At 32.5% G+C, this 22,338-nt stretch overlaps 4 protein-coding genes and 2 non-coding genes across 6 annotated transcripts; 3 read left to right on the top strand and 3 right to left on the bottom strand.

Moving 5' to 3' along the window:
- The first annotated feature begins 2,552 nt into the window (after positions 1–2,552).
- On the top strand, positions 2,553–2,625 carry RO3G_19229. The gene has a single exon. It is a non-coding gene; the product is annotated as a tRNA-Lys (tRNA).
- A 1,175-nt stretch (positions 2,626–3,800) lies between these two features.
- On the top strand, positions 3,801–6,033 carry RO3G_17221 (uncharacterized protein; the record flags this gene model as incomplete). The annotated part of the gene is made up of 3 exons (XM_067671805.1): positions 3,801–3,995; positions 4,067–5,224; positions 5,290–6,033. 3 exons carry the CDS (start codon positions 3,801–3,803, stop codon positions 6,031–6,033), a joined length of 2,097 nt encoding a protein of 698 aa, XP_067527746.1.
- A 4,555-nt stretch (positions 6,034–10,588) lies between these two features.
- RO3G_17222 (uncharacterized protein) lies at positions 10,589–11,275 on the bottom strand (the record flags this gene model as incomplete). The annotated part of the gene is made up of 2 exons (XM_067671806.1): positions 10,589–10,991; positions 11,100–11,275. The coding sequence occupies 2 exons, from the start codon at positions 11,273–11,275 to the stop codon at positions 10,589–10,591; spliced, it is 579 nt and encodes a 192-aa protein (XP_067527747.1).
- Positions 11,276–15,413: 4,138 nt separating this feature from the next.
- RO3G_17223 (uncharacterized protein) lies at positions 15,414–16,160 on the top strand (the record flags this gene model as incomplete). Its single annotated transcript, XM_067671807.1, has 1 exon — positions 15,414–16,160. The coding sequence occupies one exon, from the start codon at positions 15,414–15,416 to the stop codon at positions 16,158–16,160; it is 747 nt and encodes a 248-aa protein (XP_067527748.1).
- Positions 16,161–17,422: 1,262 nt separating this feature from the next.
- On the bottom strand, positions 17,423–17,493 carry RO3G_19230. Its single transcript has one exon. It is a non-coding gene; the product is annotated as a tRNA-His (tRNA).
- Positions 17,494–20,328: 2,835 nt separating this feature from the next.
- RO3G_17224 (uncharacterized protein) lies at positions 20,329–21,442 on the bottom strand (the record flags this gene model as incomplete). Its single annotated transcript, XM_067671808.1, has 4 exons — positions 20,329–20,452; positions 20,517–20,683; positions 20,872–21,074; positions 21,274–21,442. 4 exons carry the CDS (start codon positions 21,440–21,442, stop codon positions 20,329–20,331), a joined length of 663 nt encoding a protein of 220 aa, XP_067527749.1.
- Positions 21,443–22,338: the final 896 nt, after the last annotated feature.

Below are 22,338 nucleotides of genomic sequence, written 5' to 3' on the forward strand. Positions count from 1 at the left end.
CAGTACCTATTAAGAGAGCAAGTGGAAGTCATTTAGCATTCTTTTACCAGAGCAGTCGACACGTTTTACTCAATACTTGCCAACGTTTGGGCAACGAATCATAATTTTTAAAGCATTTCTTTATTTGTCCTTTTGTTCTTTTATCGACCGCTCATATTGCCTTATATGCTTCTTTATTAACCACTCATATGGCTTTATGTACTTCTTTAACAACCACTGATATTGCTTATATACTTCTTTATTGACCATTCATATTGCAATAAATATTGCTTTATATATACAAAAAAATAGGGATTTGTTTTATAAAAATAGCTTTTTTTTTATTTAAATAACATAATAATAATATACAGTATTTCTTTGCTCGTAGCGTTTTAAAAGCTTACTTGACTTACCTAATGCCATCAAAATAGCATCATCTAATCTAAAAAAACATCGATTAATCTCGTGGAACTCAAAAAGTTCTCATAAGAAGAAGAAAAAAAAAAGCCAAGCTCAAGGATGCAAAGACACAAGGATTCAAGGACTTGAGCAATCAAAGCAAAAGAAGAAAAGACATCAGTACTCAAGAACCAAAGCAAAGGCGAGAAAGAAATAGTAAAAGGCCAAAGCAAAGTAGCACGTATCTATAATAATTATTAGCTATTGAGTATACGTAGTAGAAGTAATAGTACCTTTCTTTAAATAGGCCAGAAGACTAGCTAAACTTATACCAACAAGTAAAAAAGAAGCAGCATGTATCTATAATAACTATTAGCTATGAAGGATATGTAGTAAAAATAATATCACCTTACTTTAGATGAACCAGGAAAACAAGACAAGGGAAAAAAAAAAAACACGCCGTCCATGCTTGTGTCAACAAGTAAAAGAAGAAACAACTGTAGTCTTGAGAAAGAGACTTTATAAAGACCATTTAAACCATAAAGAAAGCAGGCAATACGATTTTACTAAAGTAAAAGTACTATTAGAGCAGGAATAGAATATATATAATATTAAGAACTATACCTTTTATAAAAAAGAGAAGAAGAAAAAAAAAAAAAAAAGAGAGAAGTGCTTTTTTTGTAGCCTTATTTTTACCAATGTTACACTTATTCACTGTCTATCCATGTTAGAAATCAAAAACAGTTACTTTTCATGTAGTTTATATTTAATTATGTCTCAAAAGATAACTTATACATTGTTTGAACAAGTTTTATTACTTGAGTGCAATATCTTTAACATGGAGAGTATTCTTTTTTCTTTTTTTTTTATTTTAGGTTAAAAAAAATTCGGTCTTAACGGACTACAGCAGTAAAACAGCTTTTTTTTTTTCCCTGGTTTTGTTTTATGGAATACACTAGATACCAAAAGTACAAAAGATAAAAAAGAAAGCTCAAGCACTGGTCAAACGTAAGTTCATAAAAAAAAATAACAACCAAGTCTAATGTCGGTTTCTTTTTTTTTTTTTTTTTACATTAGGAATTCCTAATGGGACACATTCGGATGACGAACATGAATCTCATGAGCAAAGTTGTTCTTTCCAACATGATGAAGCAATAAGAATAACAGACTTATATTGTTGCTTGTTACTGAAAAGTTATTTTTGGTAAAGAAAGTTGCCATTGCTCACATCTCTAATGGCTAATGGCTAATGGCAAATTACACTCATGTGCAAACATAAAGTAAGTAATGAACTAGTATAAGCTTAAAAAACATATATTCTTTTACAATATTTGTCATAAAAAATAATAAAACAATCTATTTACTTGATAAACAAAAGCGTTTTGTATGTATTTGTTAATTATAACTGCCTTGTAACAAAATGTTAGCAGAGCTTCTTTATTTTTTATTCTTTTAGAATGTACACGTATTCTTTTTTTATAATGTAATAGCATTTGCATTTCTATAAAGTATATTTGTTCTTAGATTACTGTTTTCATTTGAACAATGAACTTTCTATTGCTATACTCTTTCTTTTTTTTTTACTTAGTCTTTTTTTTTAACTTAGTCTTTTTTTTAACTTAGTCTTTTTTTTTAACTTAGTCTTTTTTTTTACCAGGCCATTTTTTTTTCCCAAACACGACTATTTTGTTACGTTCTGTAACACGTTTGTAATGATCTAAGCTAAAAATCACAAACCACCTTCCTAATATGTATTCTTCTGAACAAAATAATCGCAAAATGCTTTTGATTTCCGCATTTTGCCCTCAAAAATAAAAAAAAGAAGATATCGGTCTTTCAACGATAGAGAGGAACAGGATTTCCAAAAAAAGATCATTTGAAAAAAAAAAAGACACTTTTTTAAAACATGAATAACTTTATAAATACTTACGCTACAAAAAAAACAAAAATATTGTTCAATTTCTTTATTTTTTTCGCACCTGAATCTTTTTTCAAAATTCGAAAATGACCAATACAGCGAAAGTTAATTTTTTTCATTTAATCAAAGACGTCAAAAACGTTGATTTTTAGATGCAACAACTGACTGTAGATGTTGACAATCACCAATTATTTCCAGTGTCCGAACCAAGTTGAGTTTATCAGCTAGATTTACCAGTCACCTATCAAGAAAGATCGCCCGGCTAGCTCAATCGGTAGAGCGTGAGACTCTTAATCTCAAGGTTGGGGGTTCGACCCCCCCGTCGGGCTGAGACCTGAAGCTCTTTGCTTAGGATTTGCATTTTTTCATATGTATCTTGTCACACTTTTCATTCTACTTTTGGTATACTATATTATACTTCTTTTGGATATTCAAATACAGTCTCTCAACCACAGTATAAACCGCAGTATCATGACCTCAGGTCTCTCAGATCCCCAGTCGGGTCTCCGAAACTTACATATCGGAAATTGAAATGTTTAGGTATAGTGCTCTAACCTATGAAATACTTCACTTTTACAAAAAGTAAAGTGCGATCGGGTCTCTGATATCCAATGTATCCTTTGTATACTTTGATAACCAATAAAGTGCTTGAAAAGCTTTTTTATGCAACTCAGCTTTGCTGTAATAGAAAAAAAAGGGGAGTGACAGGGCAAGTACAAGAAGTCCTTTGACGTTTCATATAAAAGCCAAATTTCTAATATTGATTGGTGCATACGGTAAGCTACATTATTGTGACAAATATCGGTTGTTAGGGATTGGATCCTCATATCAACAATTGAAAAATATACACTTTCTTTTTTGGCAACTAATTGCCAATTTTGCAAACATATCTCTTCTACTATTTGTTAAGCATTTCAATTGAACAATGCGTTGAAGAAAAATAGCCGATTATAGTTGACATTGATAAATACATGTCTTAATACAAGATCATAAGTAAAATACGAGTTTATTTAAATAAGATTATACAATTGTTTCCAAGTAAGCATACTCTATTAGAATATGTATTGTATTAATGATAGTTCTTTGATAAGAAGTACCAATCAAGATAACAAGATATTTTCTGTTGTCAGTAACCCAATCTAATGTCAGGAATATTGCTAATCTTTCATATAATTGAAATAACACCTAAAATAACGTTATTCAAATCAGTGAGTAATTCCCAGAATAAAAGGTAATCTATGACAGACATACAAAAGAACAAATGAAAAGTTTTCATAATCATAATTAGAGATAACACTTGCTAAAGTACCTGAAGATTAGAAGAACGCTTACAATAGAAGATATCAAGCCACTCATTCAATAAGATATAAATACTTGCCTTCAATTAGAGTAATTTTTACTTTTAACTTAAACTGAAATAAAGATCAGTCTCAAAAAGTACCTACATTGCTCTTTGTTTTTGCTTTTATCTCTTACTTGGTTATTATTACTACTATACGACACAATGAGTCACGATTCAAACGCTGGTCCTTCTACTAGAGATAATGATATCGCTCTTCCAGATGCTGAACATTATGAAGACATGATTCGAGCCAGGCTAGCAATGGATAAAAATACGCAAATGGTCATTGCTGAAAATCAAACATATCGTCCCAAGAACACGACTGCTGCTTATAAATCTAAGCAAAGAGAATGGTTTGTAAGTTAAAAGCTATATGTTATAAAGATTATTTGGGTGATGATTTCTAAATTGTTTGAAATTGAAAATAGGAATGGTGCGCCAATAAAGAAAAAGTTGCGGATGGTACTATTGTTTATGACGCAAAGCTAGCTTTCTTTCTCAAAGACTATGTTTTGACCCGTGGAAACAAATTCAAGAAAAATGCAGATGGATCACCCGCACCATTGGGTAGGGAATCAGTCCTTGCTTATGTAAAAGCTGTGGTTGATTTATACCATCAACAGGTAGAAGCAGGATTCAATAAGCATACAATGGCAAGAGGACCTATCGTGAAGCGCTTTCTTGACACTCATACCAAAAAGGAAGCAAGACGCAAAAGAACCGAATATGAGGATCGTGGGAAAAATACTTTGAATGATGGCTATACAGATCAAGAATTGCTTCGAATCAATCAGTATTTTTTGATTCAAAACAACATCTTTTCTTTGAGAAACAAAGTCTGCTTTTCTATGAGCCATGCCATGCTTATGCGTAGTGAGACTGCTCTTGGAACACAGCTGCCAGATTTATTCATCATGGAACTCAAAAATCAAGGCCCCTCTACTTGCTTTGCTATAGTAGCCACTATAACATTTGGTAAGACTAATAAGGATGGCAAGATTCAATATGGTTCTGCTCTTCGCCATAGGGATGTTGAAGTTTGTCCACATGGCGCTTTTGCTCAATATTTTTTTTCCTTGTTCCATCATCAAAACCTACCATTTCCAAACTTCTCGACTCGCCGTGATTGGTATGATACTTATTTGTTTCCAAACACTACAGGGGATGGGTCAATTACCTATAGTGAACAAGCCAAGATTTATAAACAAGTGCTTAGGTATTGCGGTGTTCATTCAAGCAAGCTCACTCACATCAACAGAAAGAGTGCCATTAATATGGTTGCAAATGAAGGTGTCTCTGGAGACCAACAGAGACAAGTTGGACGTTGGGGTAGCGATAGAATGGTTGGTTGCTATTTAAGTGGCCTTCCTGTTGATGCCATTAAAGTGCTGGCCGGGTTCACTACTCGTAAGGGTGATTACTTCATCAATCGTGGTTCAATTGAGCCATCAGAAGAATTGCGCAAAATGGTGTTTCCTTGGATTGAATATTGGAGAGAGAAGTTTTACAGGAAGGAAGTTGAAGACGATATTGCTGGGCCAAACTTTTTAGATTTAATGGATTATTTAAGAACAGTTTTTTTGCAGGTAAGGATTATTTTTTTTACAAATCAAGTCATAATGCTTACGATATCTAATTATTTTTATCTTAGGACTCAGTGGTGTTGAAGGGAAAATACCCCGGAAGCTTTATTTGGTCCCACAGCATCTTTGATACTGATATTTACAAAGACTATGAAGAGCGTCTTTCATCTGCAATCGCTGCCAACGATGAGAAGTTCAAAATGAGCCAACATCTGGAAGTTTTGTTACCTGAAGTCGCAGCAGCTATGAAGACAGGGTTTGACTCAATGAATGCTATGCTGAACATAGTCCAATCTCAGAATCAACTTACTTTGAATGCAGTCATGCAATTGGAAGCAGAAAACCGAACCATGCTCGCTGATTCTTTTTTGCAAATCTCAAACATGCTAAGACAAGGTGATGAGAATACACAAATTCAACAAACATCAACCATCCTTCCTTCCTCTTCTGTTCCGCTGTCATCTATTCCTTCCCCAAGTGCTGCTAACTCAAGAGGTCTACCATCATTCAAAATGAGTAGAAGTTTGATAAGCGTGACAGATGTATGGCGAGAATACTCTGTTGGTCTTGCTGGAAAGCCATCTATCAAGTCTATGGAAGAGCAGTACGGTGCAGATTGGCGCAAAGTAGACAACAGAACCGAGTCTAGGTTCTTTACTAGACGTCTTCCACTGTACAAGAAAATAGAGTCGCTGTCAAATGAAAGAGGTATAAGCTGTGAAGAAGCTGCACAATTTCTTGAATTCAGAAGAGTTTCTGACAAGCTTTCTATCAACCAAATGTGCAAGTTAGTCGCAGATAATCAGATTTAATTATTGAAATGTTTTTTGTTTACTATTGAATTAATAATAAAGTAATTTATTACAAATATATCATTCAAATGAAAGCGTTAAAGTATCAGCAGGAAAGCGGGATTTAAAAATTTCCAGAAACAAAGTATTTCACCATCCGTCCCTTCCCCCCAAAAAAATGAGGGGACCGCGTCGGAGACACTGCTATTCTTGAAAAAATACCCTCACAGTATTGTAGTGTAACACAATGCAGCATTCGACTTTTCTCTCTCCAATTAGTTTAAATCCAGAAAAATACAAAAAAATATAGAATGTCCATAAAATCATCAAAAACAGCATATAATCAGAAAAACCAAAAACATATAAATAACTTCAATATTTCTTATACTTTACCTACTTACTTTTGTTTCTACATAACCTTGTTTCTACTTACTTCATATTACTTTTTGATTATTTCAAATAAATATCATTCAAAGTAAATTTCTTTTATTTTTCTTTTATTTTACTTAACATCAAGAACAAGAAGTCCCTTGAAGCATATACACTTCATTGTAATCCCTATTATATTATCTTTTTATTTTACTTTACTCAAAACAGTTTGATCTACTTAACAAGATCTGGTAGTTACTTATTACAAGCGAACTTATATTCAATCTATTACTCTTTTTGGAATCAAATCCTATCTAAACCTTTGATCTTATATCAACACTTATTCAGTACAAACCTATTTATACTACAAAAACCTTGCAAACTCCAATCATCACAGTAGCTATGATTATGAAGATGTGAACTCCGAAACTACTTTCAAGCTTTAATTTTTGACGTTTTGTAAACCACTGAAAGATATACAGTCAAGTTTTTTTTAGTACCACGCCAGTTAGAAAATGAACTTTTGCGTAACAACCTATTTGAAAACGGAGTATCAACTCTTTTGCTTGAAAACCAAAAACATATAAATACCCTTATATCTTATCCCTATTTTTACTTCACTTCACTTCACTTTACTTTTGAATTTTATATTCTTTTTTATATTTTCTTTATTTTATAAAACAATAAATCCACCAAGCGTTCAATTGAAACCCTTTGATCTGTGTTCTATTCTAAATACTGAAGTCCCTTGAAGTCAATAATCTTCATTGTAAACCTATTCCTAAACCTCAAGAGTTTAACCTATTCTAACAAGTTTGATCTACTATTAACAAGATCTGGTGGTCACTATCGACAAAACTTACATATTTAAAAACCTAAACCCGCAAACAAGCAATATATTAAAGAAAATTACACCACTTTGCAAAATGTCATTATTTTACCTATTTGACAAAATTTTAACCATTTGATATATTTTTTACCTTTTGATATTTTTTTAACCTTTTGAAATATTTTTTAACCACTTCAAGATTTTTAACCTTCGTCAATATTTTTTACTTTTTGTAAAAATTGAATTTTATATTTTTTTGCTTATAAAAAGCCTAGCTTTTTATTCTCTTTTTGAAAAACTTCACTTAGCTTGACTTAACTTGACTTTTTTAACAATATAAATATATTTTATCAATAAACCAAGTATCTTTATCCCTGAATCTTTTGGTATAACACTCTTAAAACACAAGCAAGGCAAGTCCCTTGAAGCAAATTATCTTAATTGTAAACATTTTCAAACCTTTTATTAAACTACTACAAACAAGTCTGATCTACTTAACAAGATCTGGTGGTCACTATTAGCAACGAATCTACCTTTAAAAACTCTTATCAAATCTTCTTATCAACTCTATTATCAATCTAAAAGCCTATTCAAATCTCAAGCCATTAAAGCTGTGGTATTTACACATGTAATGAAGTAATAATGTAAGTTACTACGAACAATGGTCCTCCAAATTAGGAATATCGGACATTGTATTACGCCACTTCAAATAAAATCCCGACCCACTCCAGAATATTCTAATAAGTTCCTGGATCAGGATTAATAATTACTTCTTGATAAAAAGATGTTAAACTATGCCAATCATATAAATAACTCATTGTCTAATATCGATTAATAATCAATAGTCATATACTGTAAATATTAATATTTAGCCGTGATTAGAAAAGTATAAATACCCTCATATTTTTAACTTGAATAAAGACAATCTACTTTGAGTCTCACTTATTTTTATATTTGTTGATTGACTTAGTACTTTTTATATTATAAAACCTCAAATATCACAAAAGCAATAAAAATTACAGTATCTTCAATACAATATTAAACTAATGTAATGTAGCTATGATTATGAAGATGTGAACGCCGAAACCTTCTAGTTTTAATTTTTGACGTTTTGTAAATCACTTTACAAATTGTCATTATTTTACCTATTTGACAAATTTTTAACCATTTGAGGCTGAAGGAAAAGATATGGTGCAAGGAGATTCCGGACCGGGTAATTGTCCTACGTGAAGTCCAATTATAGCAATCGATGCACCCGAATTTTCCGGATCGAATGGTGTAACGTTTATGACCGTCACACTTAAACGCAGCTAGTAAATCGCATTACAACAGAAAAAAACTACCTTTGGCGGACTAAAAAAGTGAGATTGCGTGCCCGCTGTTTGTTGCACACAGGCATACATTACCTCAAACGACGTAAATACTTTTTCCGCTTTCAATGGTGATATTTCTGAAGGTGTCACTGTACTACCCGACGAGCTACGAGCCTTTAAAGACGAAAAAATTATTTGGCGCACCGTCAAGGGTGGTTACGGTGTTATAGCGGACCGGATACTGACTACGCTTGAAAGCTATACTCAACCGGAGATACAATTGAGAACTCTGCAACGTACAACGATACAGGCAATGTGGTAGCAATAGTAGTCAGGACGCATGGGTTTCCAATTGTTGTAAAACAGTAACTGATTGACGTTAACATTAATAAATATAAGTCTTAATACAGGATCATAATTAAAGTAAAATAAAATACAAATTTATTTAAATAAGATCATACAATCAATTCCAATTAAACATGTTCTTTTAGAATATGTATTGTATTCATGAGAGTTCTTTGATAAGAAGACGTATCAACTAAAATAACCAAATCCAATCCAATGTCAGGAATATTGCTAACCTTTCACGTAATTGAAATAACGTGTAAAATAACGTTATTCAAATCAGTAAGAAATTCCCCAGAATAAAAGATAATATATGACAGACATACAAAAGAACAAATGAAAAGTTTTCATAATAATAAATAGAGATGACACTTGATAAAGCACCTGAAAGAGTAGAAGAACGTTTACAATACAAGATATCAAGCCATTCACTCAATAAGATATAAATATCTGCCTTCAATTAGAATAATTTTTACTTTAACTTAAACTGAAATAAAGATCAGACTCGAAACGTTCACAAACTGTTTCTTTATTTTTGTTTTTACCTCTTGTTTTCTATTATCTTAACAATTACAATTAGTTTTTTTACGACTAATGTTTGAACCATAATGAAGAAATAACGATATTTTAAGAATCGAGGAAGCAATGTGATCCTTACATAATATCAATGATGTTATTTAGTTAAAAAACTTAGTATCTATATTACATTCATCAAAAGATGCTTAGAAATAAGCTTCCATTTGGTATGCATGCTCGGACAGTGGATGATGCCACTTTGCAAGACATCCTTGTTATAGCATATACGCTAAGAACCCTAAATCGGTCGCAAAAATTTTGGCGGCCATATCGATGTTTCATATAACTGCCATACATCAGTAATGTTAGAATTCAAGAAACATACAAAGGAGTTGGCGATTGCTAATCCTTCACAAAAGTAAATGAGGGCAAGCTGAGGAAATCAGATGCTTACAGTGCCAGATGAGCTCCAAAATTCAATTTTTCAGATTCCATTCAAACTTTTACCCAATATAGCGTACTATTGGATAAGTCATTTCCCAAAATATCGGAGTGTGAAAGCAAATATTCGCTCCGCAATCATAAAAAAAGTGCAGACATGCTATAAATTTAAGGGTCACATAAAATTGTTTCTATTCGATGGTTTTTAGTAAAAATTTGCATACCATAAGCTCTAACTGATTAAAGTATTTGTGCAAAATCTCCGCCAAAATCTCCGACATTTCTATTTTTTTATTGCTGTTTTTAACATATTTCTCTTCATCAAATACAGATATTTTAGCAAATCTATAACGCCTATTGTTGGACCATATAGTTACACAAATGTTCAAAGTCTTATTAAAACCTGTAAAGAAGTCATTGATATAGAGCGTGCCCAAAAAAATTGCATACCGCCTATTTTCAAGCGCAGATATCTACAACAAATAGTCAGAATTGGAAAACGAAAATGGTACCAATCGATGCGCAATGGCCAAAAATATATATTTCCATATTTGGAATGTAGTTATAGCGCCGATTGAACCGTAAATAGCATGATTTATCCATCGTGGCCTGAAGTGCCAATTGTCCGCCTTCTTTTAAGCTTCTCATTTGGTTGCCTCCATGCATAAACCTTACCATCCGATCCAAAACGATTTACTTTAGTCCCATTAGACCAAACGACGCGTTTCCAGTCTTCTATGGTCCAGTCAACGTGATTAAGAGGTCATTCCAATCGCTTTCGTCTGTTTACTTCACTGAGCAATGGTTTTTGAGGCTTTACAAATGAGGTTAAACCAGACCTACGCAACGATCTTCGCACTGTTTGGGCTGATACAACCTTTTGCAAATCATTTTCGAGTGTGTCTCTAGCTTCTACTGCATTCTCTTGACCTTTAACAGTTACTAATCTGACTAAATACTGATCATCCCTTCTGCTGAGTAACTTGGGCCGACCTGCTCTAATGCTGTTTACTTCGTTTTTTATTGTTTTTCGAACGTTCTGAACAGTTCCACGGCTTGCTCTAGTTGTTTTCACTGTTTTTGATATAGAGTATCCGTTTTTTAAGCAGCTGATGATACGATTACGGAGATCTTCACTGATAGGTTGCATATTGGACGATGGTACACTTTTATATAGCAGTTTGTTCCTGTAGGTGTAAGAAAAATGGCAGAAAAAGAAAGAAAAAGATACTTTGAGCATTGAAGAATAAAAAAAATCTTTTCTGGTGGCTTACGCGCTGTGGCGAGCAAGATTATAAGCTGATATTGCAATATTTGAAACGGTTCCAAAATTGTACAAGTGTAGTCGGCATTTGTAAGCGGCCATAGCTCCATCCAAAATGACGTTATCGCCGACTGAATAGTACCAAAAGAAAGCCAAGAAGCTATACTTTCGAATGATGTAGAACATGCTGTAGCTTATTTATCGTTTTGGTATCGATAAATCTTACAGAAGCAAAAAATGCAAAACACTTGTACAATTTTGTAAGCTACTGTAAATACCCTTATATCTTATCCCTATTTTTACTTCACTTCACTTTACTTTTGAATTTTATATTCTTTTTTATATTTTCTTTATTTTATAAAACAATAAATCCACCAAGCGTTCAATTGAAACCCTTTGATCTGTGTTCTATTCTAAATACTGAAGTCCCTTGAAGTCAATAATCTTCATTGTAAACCTATTCCTAAACCTCAAGAGCTTAATCTATTTTAACAAGTTTGATCTACTATTAACAAGATCTGGTGGTCACTATCGACAAAACTTACATACTTAAAAATCTAAACCCGCATACAAGCAGTATACATAAAGAAAATTACAACACGAACTTCATTAAAAGAAAAGTGTCGAGTTCTTTATAGTAATGTATGTAAAAGGAAATATAAGTATATGGTCTTAAAGATTAGGTAGTAGATAATTGTGCTTTTATTTCTAATAATTATTGGGTCTATTTATATTACTTTACAGAACTGAGGTACAGTAGCGGACAAAACTGGTGCACAAAACTTTTTTTCAGCTTTTAACCACTATTGCTTGCTCACGATAATTGCGATAGCTATGAAACTATATTAGAAGGAAGATATACTAGCCATTGTAATTTATGTGTATTCTTAGCATGACATTGTTAAAATTGAGCGAGGAACATGCTTTTTATTTATAAAATTTTATATTTTCTAAAAACCGCAAAAGTGTCTAAAGTCTAAGACTTTGTATAATCATCTCATCTCTTGATATCATCGGATATTCTTCCTGGCATATGCTATTAGTATGTGTGTATATCAATTTCAGTAAAGGAGCCAAACTCTTTAACTATTCTTTTCCAAAGATAATCTACCCTTTTTGGTCTAGTGTCGTATCGTCATAGCTTTGCCTTCAATTGCCACCGAGTATGCTTAAGAAGAATTAGGCCGGGATTAGTTGCGACTAATGCCTTAGCACAGAAGCCCTGTTATCAAATATTGAGTTTGTGGCATGCCTTGGCTTGTGCTTTGTGTCATTGTCATTCTGAAACGAGAGATTACGATATTTTAGACCACTATACCCTAGGCTTTTGTGATATGTAGTAGGCGAAATACATGTGTATATCTATGACTTTATTACAACATCGTATACTTGACACAAATATCTTGGTCCTCAATATCTAATACAGCCTTAAAATGTAACAGAGCAACCAACATGCTTCATTGTTTGCTCACCATAAAAAGATCGCTAAGGTTGCTCGACTTGCTTTCAATATTAGTGTATACTATCTGCACTCATAACCTTCATGTTTTTTTCATTGCTAAAGATGCTGGACTTCCAGCCCTCTATAGTATGCGATGGTTTGTCGTGATACCACTTTCATCGCTTTTTCTGGCTTGTACAGCTAATGAAAATCTTCGATTCCTTAGTTCCAGACTCAAAATCTAGCTTCCTACAGTGCCTTCTGACTGACAGTTTGCTAATACTGTGTCCTAAGGACCTCAAAAAGAGCTGAGCATCAGAAGCTGTGCGTAAAGGTCCTTGTCGAAACTTTAGGCGGATGATTGCATTAGTTATTTTGCTGACTACGACCGGTCGACTACTACTGTCACAAGTCTTGATGTGCTTTTCTTCCTTTCTTATCCTGTTGATTGTCTATTTGGAGATTCTTGCTGCCCTAAAAAGATCCACTGGCATACGAACTAAGTGTATTCGAAATCTCAGAGCTTCGCTTTTACAGTTGCTTATTTTCTTAAGCATATAAGGCTAGTACTTTGATATAGTGAACAGGGTAAAAACAAAAGGGGGAATTCAATGGGAAATACAAAATAAGCATGGGTTTATGTATTTTTCGAGAGCTACTAAAGCTCACTAATATACTGTGAAATCTGAAAGCAAACGGGAGAGATATGAGGAAAATTGAAGGAAGGCTAGACAAGTACTATATTTTTGGCGAAAATTGAAATATTCAAAAAATCACTAAAAATGACCTTACGCCTGAGGGATGTCCGAGACAGTTCCCGTTTACATATCATAATGTATATTTTAGACTGCCTTTCAGATGGTATATGCCACAAAAGTCGCAGGCATATAGCGGAGATGCAATACTGATTTTCATTTTTGTGCACCAGTTTTGTCCACTACTGTATATACAAGTATTGTCATAATTCATGAGTCATGTTGATATTGAATATAAACAACTCTCTTGTGAGTCATAGCTTGTAACTTGTTGAACACGAACTTCATTTGTCGTGCTTGTTCTTGTGCTTTACTTTTAAGATATGAAAATAAGACTTTAGATTATTCGATAATTAGATGATCTTTATTGATATTCAAATTCTAAGAGTGTTTATATTATTTTACAAAGTAAATTATTTACAGTAATAGTTATATTTTGTGAGTCATGATGAAAGTTCATTATTGTCTACTTTGTGATGATTGGATTGTGCAAGGTTTTTGTAGTATAAATAGGTTTGTACTGAATAAGTGTTGATATAAGATCAAAGGTTTAGATAGGATTTGATTCCAAAAAGAGTAATAGATTGAATATAAGTTCGCTTGTAATAAGTAACTACCAGATCTTGTTAAGTAGATCAAACTGTTTTGAGTAAAGTAAAATAAAAAGATAATATAATAGGGATTACAATGAAGTGTATATGCTTCAAGGGACTTCTTGTTCTTGATGTTAAGTAAAATAAAAGAAAAATAAAAGAAATTTACTTTGAATGATATTTATTTGAAATAATCAAAAAGTAATATGAAGTAAGTAGAAACAAGGTTATGTAGAAACAAAAGTAAGTAGGTAAAGTATAAGAAATATTGAAGTTATTTATATGTTTTTGGTTTTTCTGATTATATGCTGTTTTTGATGATTTTATGGACATTCTATATTTTTTTGTATTTTTCTGGATTTATCTGTATTCATACGTATTTGTTTGTATGTTCCTAGATTTAAACTAATTGGAGAGAGAAAAATCAAATGCTGCTAAAGTTTGCTGCATTGTGTTACAACTTCATGAGTCAGCTTCAGTAACTCGTACAAAAATCTTAATAAAGAACGAATTGTAACCTTGCCAAAAAAAGAAAACAAAAGACATGACACTGTAATTTTGCTTCCTTTAATGGCTTGTAAGAATTAACGTTCTATAAAATAGAATAAAGTAGATGAAAAAGAATAAAAATAAGACTTGAGTTAAGTATTGATATTGGATTTGCTTGTTGTAAGTGACCACCAGATCTTGTTAAGTAGATCAGTCTTGTTTGTAATAGAGTAATTGGATAAGAGTATTGAAAGTGTTTACAATGAAGATAATTGGCTTCAAGGGACTTGTCTTGCGTGTATTTTAAGAGTGTTATACCAAAAGATTCAGATAAAAATACTTGATTTATTGATAAAATATATTTAAGATATACAGTGGGTCAAAAAACTGCACCAACGCAACTCAGTTTTTCGGAAATACCAGTATAGCTCTGTCAGTTTAAAAGTAAACATTACGAAACTTGGAACAAAAGAGTAATACAGTTACTATTTATTGATAAAAGTTTCAAAATCAGATGCGGAGTATTGATCTAAGGAACACTCAGCAAAAAGAGGAGGTCGGTTGGTGCAGTTTTTTGACTTTTAAAATGAAAAGGTATTTGGTATCGTATGTCCGGACTGAGACAATTCCGACGGATTTAATCTAATTGTTTTTATTCCTAGTCACACTGGGGATCTTAAAATAAATTTTTTTGCAATTATTTTCTTTTTTTTTCTTTCCTACTTTACCCAAACTCATCCTACATCGTCAGTATCCATCCATCATTAGAAATGCCCAAAAAGCTTCCATCCGATATTCAAAACAGTATCAAAGCATTATTAGAGAACGGTGTTGATCCTGCAGTCATTGGGAAACGAGTTGGAGTGCATAGAAATACCGTCAATAGGTATGCAAATAAGTGGATACACGATAGAATACGTAAAAGAGGAGGTAGACCGAGCATTGTAACAGAGTCAACACGCCGATACATCAAGAGATAAGTGCTCACAAGTTGTTTGAAGACTGCCAAGGATGTGCAAATGAAGTTGGAGGAGCTGGGGCGCCCTATGTCGTATCAATCGGCAATTAATGTCTTACATTCAGTTGAAATTTATGCTGAGATCAAAAAGAAAAAGCCATTATTGACTGAAAAGCACAAGAAGGCTCGATTAGTATGGGCTAAAAAGCATCAATATTGGACAGTACATGATTGGCGACGTGTCATCTTTTCTGATGAGACGAAAATCAACATTTGGGGCTCTGATGGTTGCAAGTATTACTGGAAAAGAAAATGTGATCGTTTACAGCCTCACCATATCGACGTTACTGTGAAGCATGGAGGCGGTGGTCTCATGTTATGGGGTTGTATAACCAGCGAAGGACCTGGATACGCATGTCAGATCTATAATGGCACCATGAATTCAGAGGTATACCAAGAAATCCTTGGTACAAGTCTAAAAGACACTATGGAATGCTATGGTCTGAACTGGGAAACGTCGGTATTTCAGCACGATAATGATCCCAAACATCGATCAAAGTCCACAACACAATGGATGAAGGATAGTGGCATGATTTACATTGACGATTGGCCATCACAAAGTCCAGATCTTAATCCTATTGAACATATATGGCATCATTTGAAGTTAAAGCTAAGCATGTATGATAATAGGGCGACTAGCATCCATGACCTGTGGCAAAGAGTCGAAAATGAATGGAATTCGTTTACTAAGAAACAATGCATCAAATATATAGACAGTATGCCCGACAGAATACAAGCTGTCTTAGCAGAAAAGGGTGGATCCACTAAATATTAGAAAAGTCAAAAAACTGCACCAACCGACCTCCTCTTTTTGCTGAGTGTTCCTTAGATCAATACTCCGCATCTGATTTTGAAACTTTTATCAATAAATAGTAACTGTATTAACTCTTTTTGTTCCAAGTTTCGTAATGTTTACTTTTAAACTGACAGAGCTATACTGGTATTTCCGAAAAACTGAGTTGCGTTGGTGCAGTTTTTTGACCCACTGTATAATTGAAGAGAAGTCCAGATAAAAGTCATAAAAAGGTTGTCCTTTTTATACTCAAAAAAAAAGATATAAAATTTTAGGAAAGGATTCCTCGATCAGGAATCAAATCCAAAAGAAGAAATAAAGTTGAAATAAAAAATAAAGTTCAAAAGAAAAATAAAGTTCAAATGAACTTTAAGTTACAACATGTAACCATGTCCGTAGCTTGACTTGACCTTGTTGTTCCTACAACACATTAAAAGGAAAGCAACACAAATATCCATATATATGTCGTGCCTGATCACAGATATTCTTTTTATGGTAATTAACAAAGACACAGATAATTTAATAAGTAGTAAAAAGATTGATTCTCTTTATTTAATCAAAATAGAGGAATATTTATACTAATTCTATATACTGCGGTTGTGTGTTTATCAGATTAATATTGCCTGTATGGAACTGCGGTTTATACTGCGGTTGAGCTGCGGTTGATAGGTTGAATTGAATAGCCAAAAGAAGTACCAAGTAACACATTGTTATTTTAAAGGTTGGCTTGTAGTAAGTGAGTTAAATTGGGTAAAGTTTGCTTGTAGAGCTTGATTTAAGGTTGTGATTGCCTTGTAAGTTGTTGTTTTGTATGGAATTTAAGCAGATGCTTGATAAGTAGTGACCACCAGATCTTATGTGTAAGATCAATACGATGTTTCTTGATAAAAGTTAAAGTAGAGTAAAAAGTTTAAGTGAACAGGGACTTTCTTGTTAAAGTTTGTTAATTATTGAGTAGAAATATATGATTTATTTAAACTAACTAACATTTTCTTTACAAAAAGATGGGATATATATATGAATATTTTCTTTTTTTTTTTTTCTTTTTAGCTTATTTTTTTTTTTTTTGACTTTTTTCATTTTTCAACTTTTTTCAATTTTCGACTTTTTTCATATTTTGACTTCTTTCACTTTTGCTTCGTGTGACCTCTTTATTCACTTCTATTGCCACAACATCTAAAAATGGAATGAAAAGTATGACATATAGAATAAAAAGATATGATAACTGCAATTCAAAGAAATTTTGCCGTGAGCAGGAATCGAACCTGCGTCGAAGCGGCCACAACGCTACGTACTGCCACTATACTATCACGGCGGGTGTGGTGACGAAGACGTCTTTTAGTCAGGAGTCACCTTTGATTCCTTTTTGATTTTTAAAGCTTATTTTGTATTCAAACGATGCTCCTTTTTATGGCGATTCTAATGGTATGCCTTTCGGTGTGGTTGAATAATTCTAACGGACGTTATTCAAGAAAATGTAAATGAAAATAAGGGGAAAGGAAAATAATCAGCTTCACCGCATCGGAAATTGAATGAATGGAAGCCACAATTGGCCGACATTATTTTTCTTACCCATTATTTTCTACCCTCACAGGATACATTAAGAAGACGATCTCTGGACGCATTGTTCACCCAATGTGCCAGCACACCAGACAGAAAAGAACATCAAAAGAATCAACATGAAAAATGAATATTCAATTGGTACATCATTTACTTTATTAATCAAAATCACCATAATACTCTTCATAATTGTACATTTTCCCCACTTACCTTGTATTAATATGTTATTTCAAAGCATCTATTGTTGTAATATAATAAAACAAAAGGCTTTCTTCCCGCTAAATTTAATTTTGGCTGCCGAACATTTTTATTTTGCACGTTCAAGCAATTGAAGTCAAGAACTAGTTTAGCTGTTGATCTTGTGGTTATTGTACATTAATAGTCTCCTACAGTCTTCTATTAATTGGTTTCTGTTATAGCTTCACCGTATAGCGAAACTAAGCATAACATACAAATTAACAACTGTCATTTTTGGTCCGGCCTACCAGATACGTGTCAAGATAACCACTCGATCAAGTCTTTAGGTGCAGGTGTAATATTGGATTTGTGTAATTTTTTTTTCTGTGCCTCTAGTTATTGTATTTTGTTAATTTTTTTTTCCTTTTTACTTGTGATTACCTCTCCTCACCGTTTGTTAATCCAAGGGCCCCTTGTTTCGTTTTTACATCCTTTTTTTTGTATTGGCCAGGAAAACTTTTCATTGTTTCTATTCTTATATTTTTTTTGGTACCTGTTGTAAAATTTTTTTTAGACACTACGGCGAAAAAATCTCCGCATAATGCTAGTTTCATCCATCTATCAGCAAAATAAAAACGCTAAAAATGTCGAATTTAGCGAAATTTTGTTGCCTCTGTAGGCAATATTAACACGAGAACTAGCATATTAATGCTTGGCCCAGCATAATTAAGGCCGAGGAGTTTGAAAACAAATTCAATATAAGCTCTCAAACACTTTCACACAACAATGTAATTGGATGAGGCAGACTTTAGTCGTTCTGTACATCAGCAGAGTATGGCTACGTTTAAGCATGTATATCCAGTAAAATGGGCAGGTTTATTATTGTATAGGGTAGTATAAATGGACAAATTTAAATGATTTAATAATGCGATGCTTTATTTATTTGATTATATATTCAATAGTGTACATTTTTCATTTAATATGCACTTGAATAAAAAAAAAAGTAATTAAAAAAAGTAATAAAAAAAAGTAGTACAAAAAAGTAATAGAAAAAAGTAATAATAGAAAAAGTAGTAATAAAAAAAAAGGAATAATAAAGAAAAGAAAATAATAAAAGAAAAGGAATAGTAAAAGAAAAGGAATAAAGAATGAACAGAAATAATACATAAGTCATTACTTACCTGACCTCGGCATCCCATTCAATGCAATTCGTTTAGCAGTTTTAATTACATTCAACAACCTTCATTGCAATCTACATTCAACAGGATGATTAATATTTAAATATTTGAAATTTTATTACTATTTACCAAGATTATTTTTCTTTTCTTTTTTTTTTTATCGTGATGAATAATTGCCTTATACAACAATTGTTACTTTTTCTCAAGTCCATGCTCATATACTCTATAGGGTTTCATAATACTCTATCATCATTGCTGTTATCATTGGTATCTTCACAGTCAATTCATACACAATCTTCATTGCAGAATAAAACAAAATATCAAAATCTAATAAATAAAGAACATCAGTTAATAAAAAATAACAAGCAAACAAATTATACCTTTGTCTTGTTCAAACATACTATCTATACAATATGTTTTTAGTCAAAGTTCGATCTATCTGAAGCCGCATAGAGTATAATTTTACCTAATATGAACAGCATACACGATATGAAACTATACACCAAGCACAGTATACAAAAGCAGAGGATGAGTAGTTGCGACAAACCGGTCTACTGTATGATATGATACTGATTATACATCTAGGTTGCACACTATAAAGAGAGTCAGTAAGAGGTCAATGTAAGAAACGGAAAGAAATACAAATAATGATATAAAGAAGAGCAAGGGTTATTGCATGTTGTAATGTAACCATAACCAAGTTTTTTTTTTTAATTAGTGAACCATTCGTTAGAAACATCTTGACTAAAGCACTCACAATATTTAAAGTAAAAAAATACTAGAACTTACTATAAGCAAAGATAAAAAAAAATAGTTAAAAAGAATAAAACATTCAACAACTTTATACCCATGCAACAAAATAATTGTTTTTCTTTTGCTTGTAATGTGTTAACTTTTTGAGTTGATTTAGTTTTGGCTATTTTGTTTTCAAGACATGGTGCATATCAGCAATAGTTAAAAGTATCAAAAGCTGTTAACAAAGTAGAGTAATGACAAAAATACAAAGAAAAAAAAAAAAAAAAGAGCAATGAGAAAAAAAAAACCTTTAAAATTCATGCAAGCTTATTTCGTTGAGCTAACGTCATAGGACCAATGACATTGAAGAATAGCAACTTATATAAACAAAAAGTGCTAACATTACCATCGTGAAGATCTAGTCATGACAAGTCAATCTTAAACGACATTTAACAAATAATAATATAATTTATTTAAACAATAAAAGGAAAAAGAAATAATTATACTCTTCTCGTTTTATTTTGACGACGAGAAGTGGGACGAGTGCCAGAACGGGTACGACGAGAAGAAGCAGGAAGGAGAGAAGAAACAGCAGAAGACGAGAAAGTAGTTGAAGAAGTTGCACTAAGGTTAAAAAAATTTAATCGTTATAACGATAGAGTATATTTGTTTTTAAAATTAAACATACATGTTAAGTTCATTGCTATATCCTTCTTCTACTTCGTTCGAGGCGTCCAGATCAGGTAGTAGTTCAAAATCAAGGTTTTCCTCAGGATGTGCATCATCTATTTGCTCTGTTACGTAGGTGTTTGGCTCTACTAAGTTACTTGCAGCCTTTGGTTGTTTATTTTTCAACTAATATAAACATAATGGTTAATCAAATGAACGTTTTTGTAGAAAAAGAATACCTTCATGTTGTGGTAATTGTTGTATGACTTTGCTAGCAAAACTTGAGCTCACCAGCTATTGATACATCTATTTAAAGGGATACTTGCTCGTAAAGCAAGTTCTTCAAGCTCTGTACATGCTGTATTCTTACAAACAGCTGGAATATCCTTCCATGATAGCTTGTTTTTATCGATATGCGCATCCGCAAGAAGCTTATTGCTTAAGCTCGTACAAGTTACTTGGGTGAACCTGTTTAGTTGAGAGTGATACCTTTTGGTTAAGAGGCGTTTATGATCAAGTGTTTCGTCAGAATCCTCTGGATCGTCTACAAGGCCCATTGTTTCTCTTAAAAATGCGTCTATACAGACTGCGTTAGTATGTCGCCCATTACCCAAGCTTGCTGGGAATCTTGGAACATCTCTACGAACGCTGTCAAATGTTGGTAGATTTAATAAGGAAGGTTGTGGCTGATAAATAGCTACTGTAATGTATTTTAAGTAAAAAACACCTCAATCAACTTTTTTTTTTTTTTTTTTTTTTTTTTTTTTTTTTTTTACCTTGTGAAGCAGGATAGCTTATAGGAGCGATTCGCTCTATCATCAGCTTCAACTCGGTCATTTGTTGCTGAATTTCATTTTTCCAGGCTTCAAATTCACTTCTCATAGCGTTAACAGTTCTGTTATAATTGCGAATTTCATTAACAATTCGATCAACGTTGTAAGGCATAGCAAAAAGATAAAAAGTAAAAAAGTGTTAGTTTGGTAGAACTAAAATACATAGTGATTATACAAACAGCAAGTGTTTATATACTTTTCACATTCATCTAATAACATATGTACCATGTAGTGCCAACTAAATATCAAACGGCATTATGCAAATCTATGCACTTGCTCCATAATAGTTTGTTCAACTAGACAAGTGGTGTCCACTAGCACATTTTCATTTCTACTGATAACATTGTTTAATGTAAATAATCCGTTTAGTCACTCTTTGATTACCTTTGCAGCAAGGCACATAGTAAAAAGGGGAAAGATGCTACGACTATATTCAAAAATGAAAGATGTAGACTGATATTAACAAAACTAATAAAAATATTCTTTTAGTAATTTGCGAGATTGCTGTTGCCTATATCACTTCTATAAACTCGATTATTAATTGAAGAAAAGTATTCATTGTAACGATGATCAATTCAGGAGCATTGTATATGATATCTTTAATTAATTTTTGTATTAAGGAGAAGTTACCTTTTTAGTTTGTAGTATACTTGATAAAAAAGATCACCATTCCCATAACAAACATCGTTTGCAGATATTTTATGCTATAATAAAATATGGGAAAAAAACATTTACATAATACTTTTAAAAGAAGTAAAACACTATGACATGTTCTTTTTAAAGTTGTAATCATTACATAGTAGATAAGCGAGACTACAGAATGTAATTTTTTCAAGAGATAAGTGTATATGCTCTAATACCATTTCTTTTATTGTTTTTATACTGACTTTAAACGACTTATTATGAATAATTTTAATTTATTTCTATGTTATATTATGTTTAGGTTACCTTTGTTATTGATCTACATTGTATTGTTTATTACTTGTATTCACGTTAAGAATTTAAGGA

This window comes from Rhizopus delemar, genomic scaffold (assembly GCF_000149305.1).
Source record: "Rhizopus delemar RA 99-880 supercont3.28 genomic scaffold, whole genome shotgun sequence".
Taxonomy (NCBI): domain Eukaryota; kingdom Fungi; phylum Mucoromycota; class Mucoromycetes; order Mucorales; family Rhizopodaceae; genus Rhizopus; species Rhizopus delemar.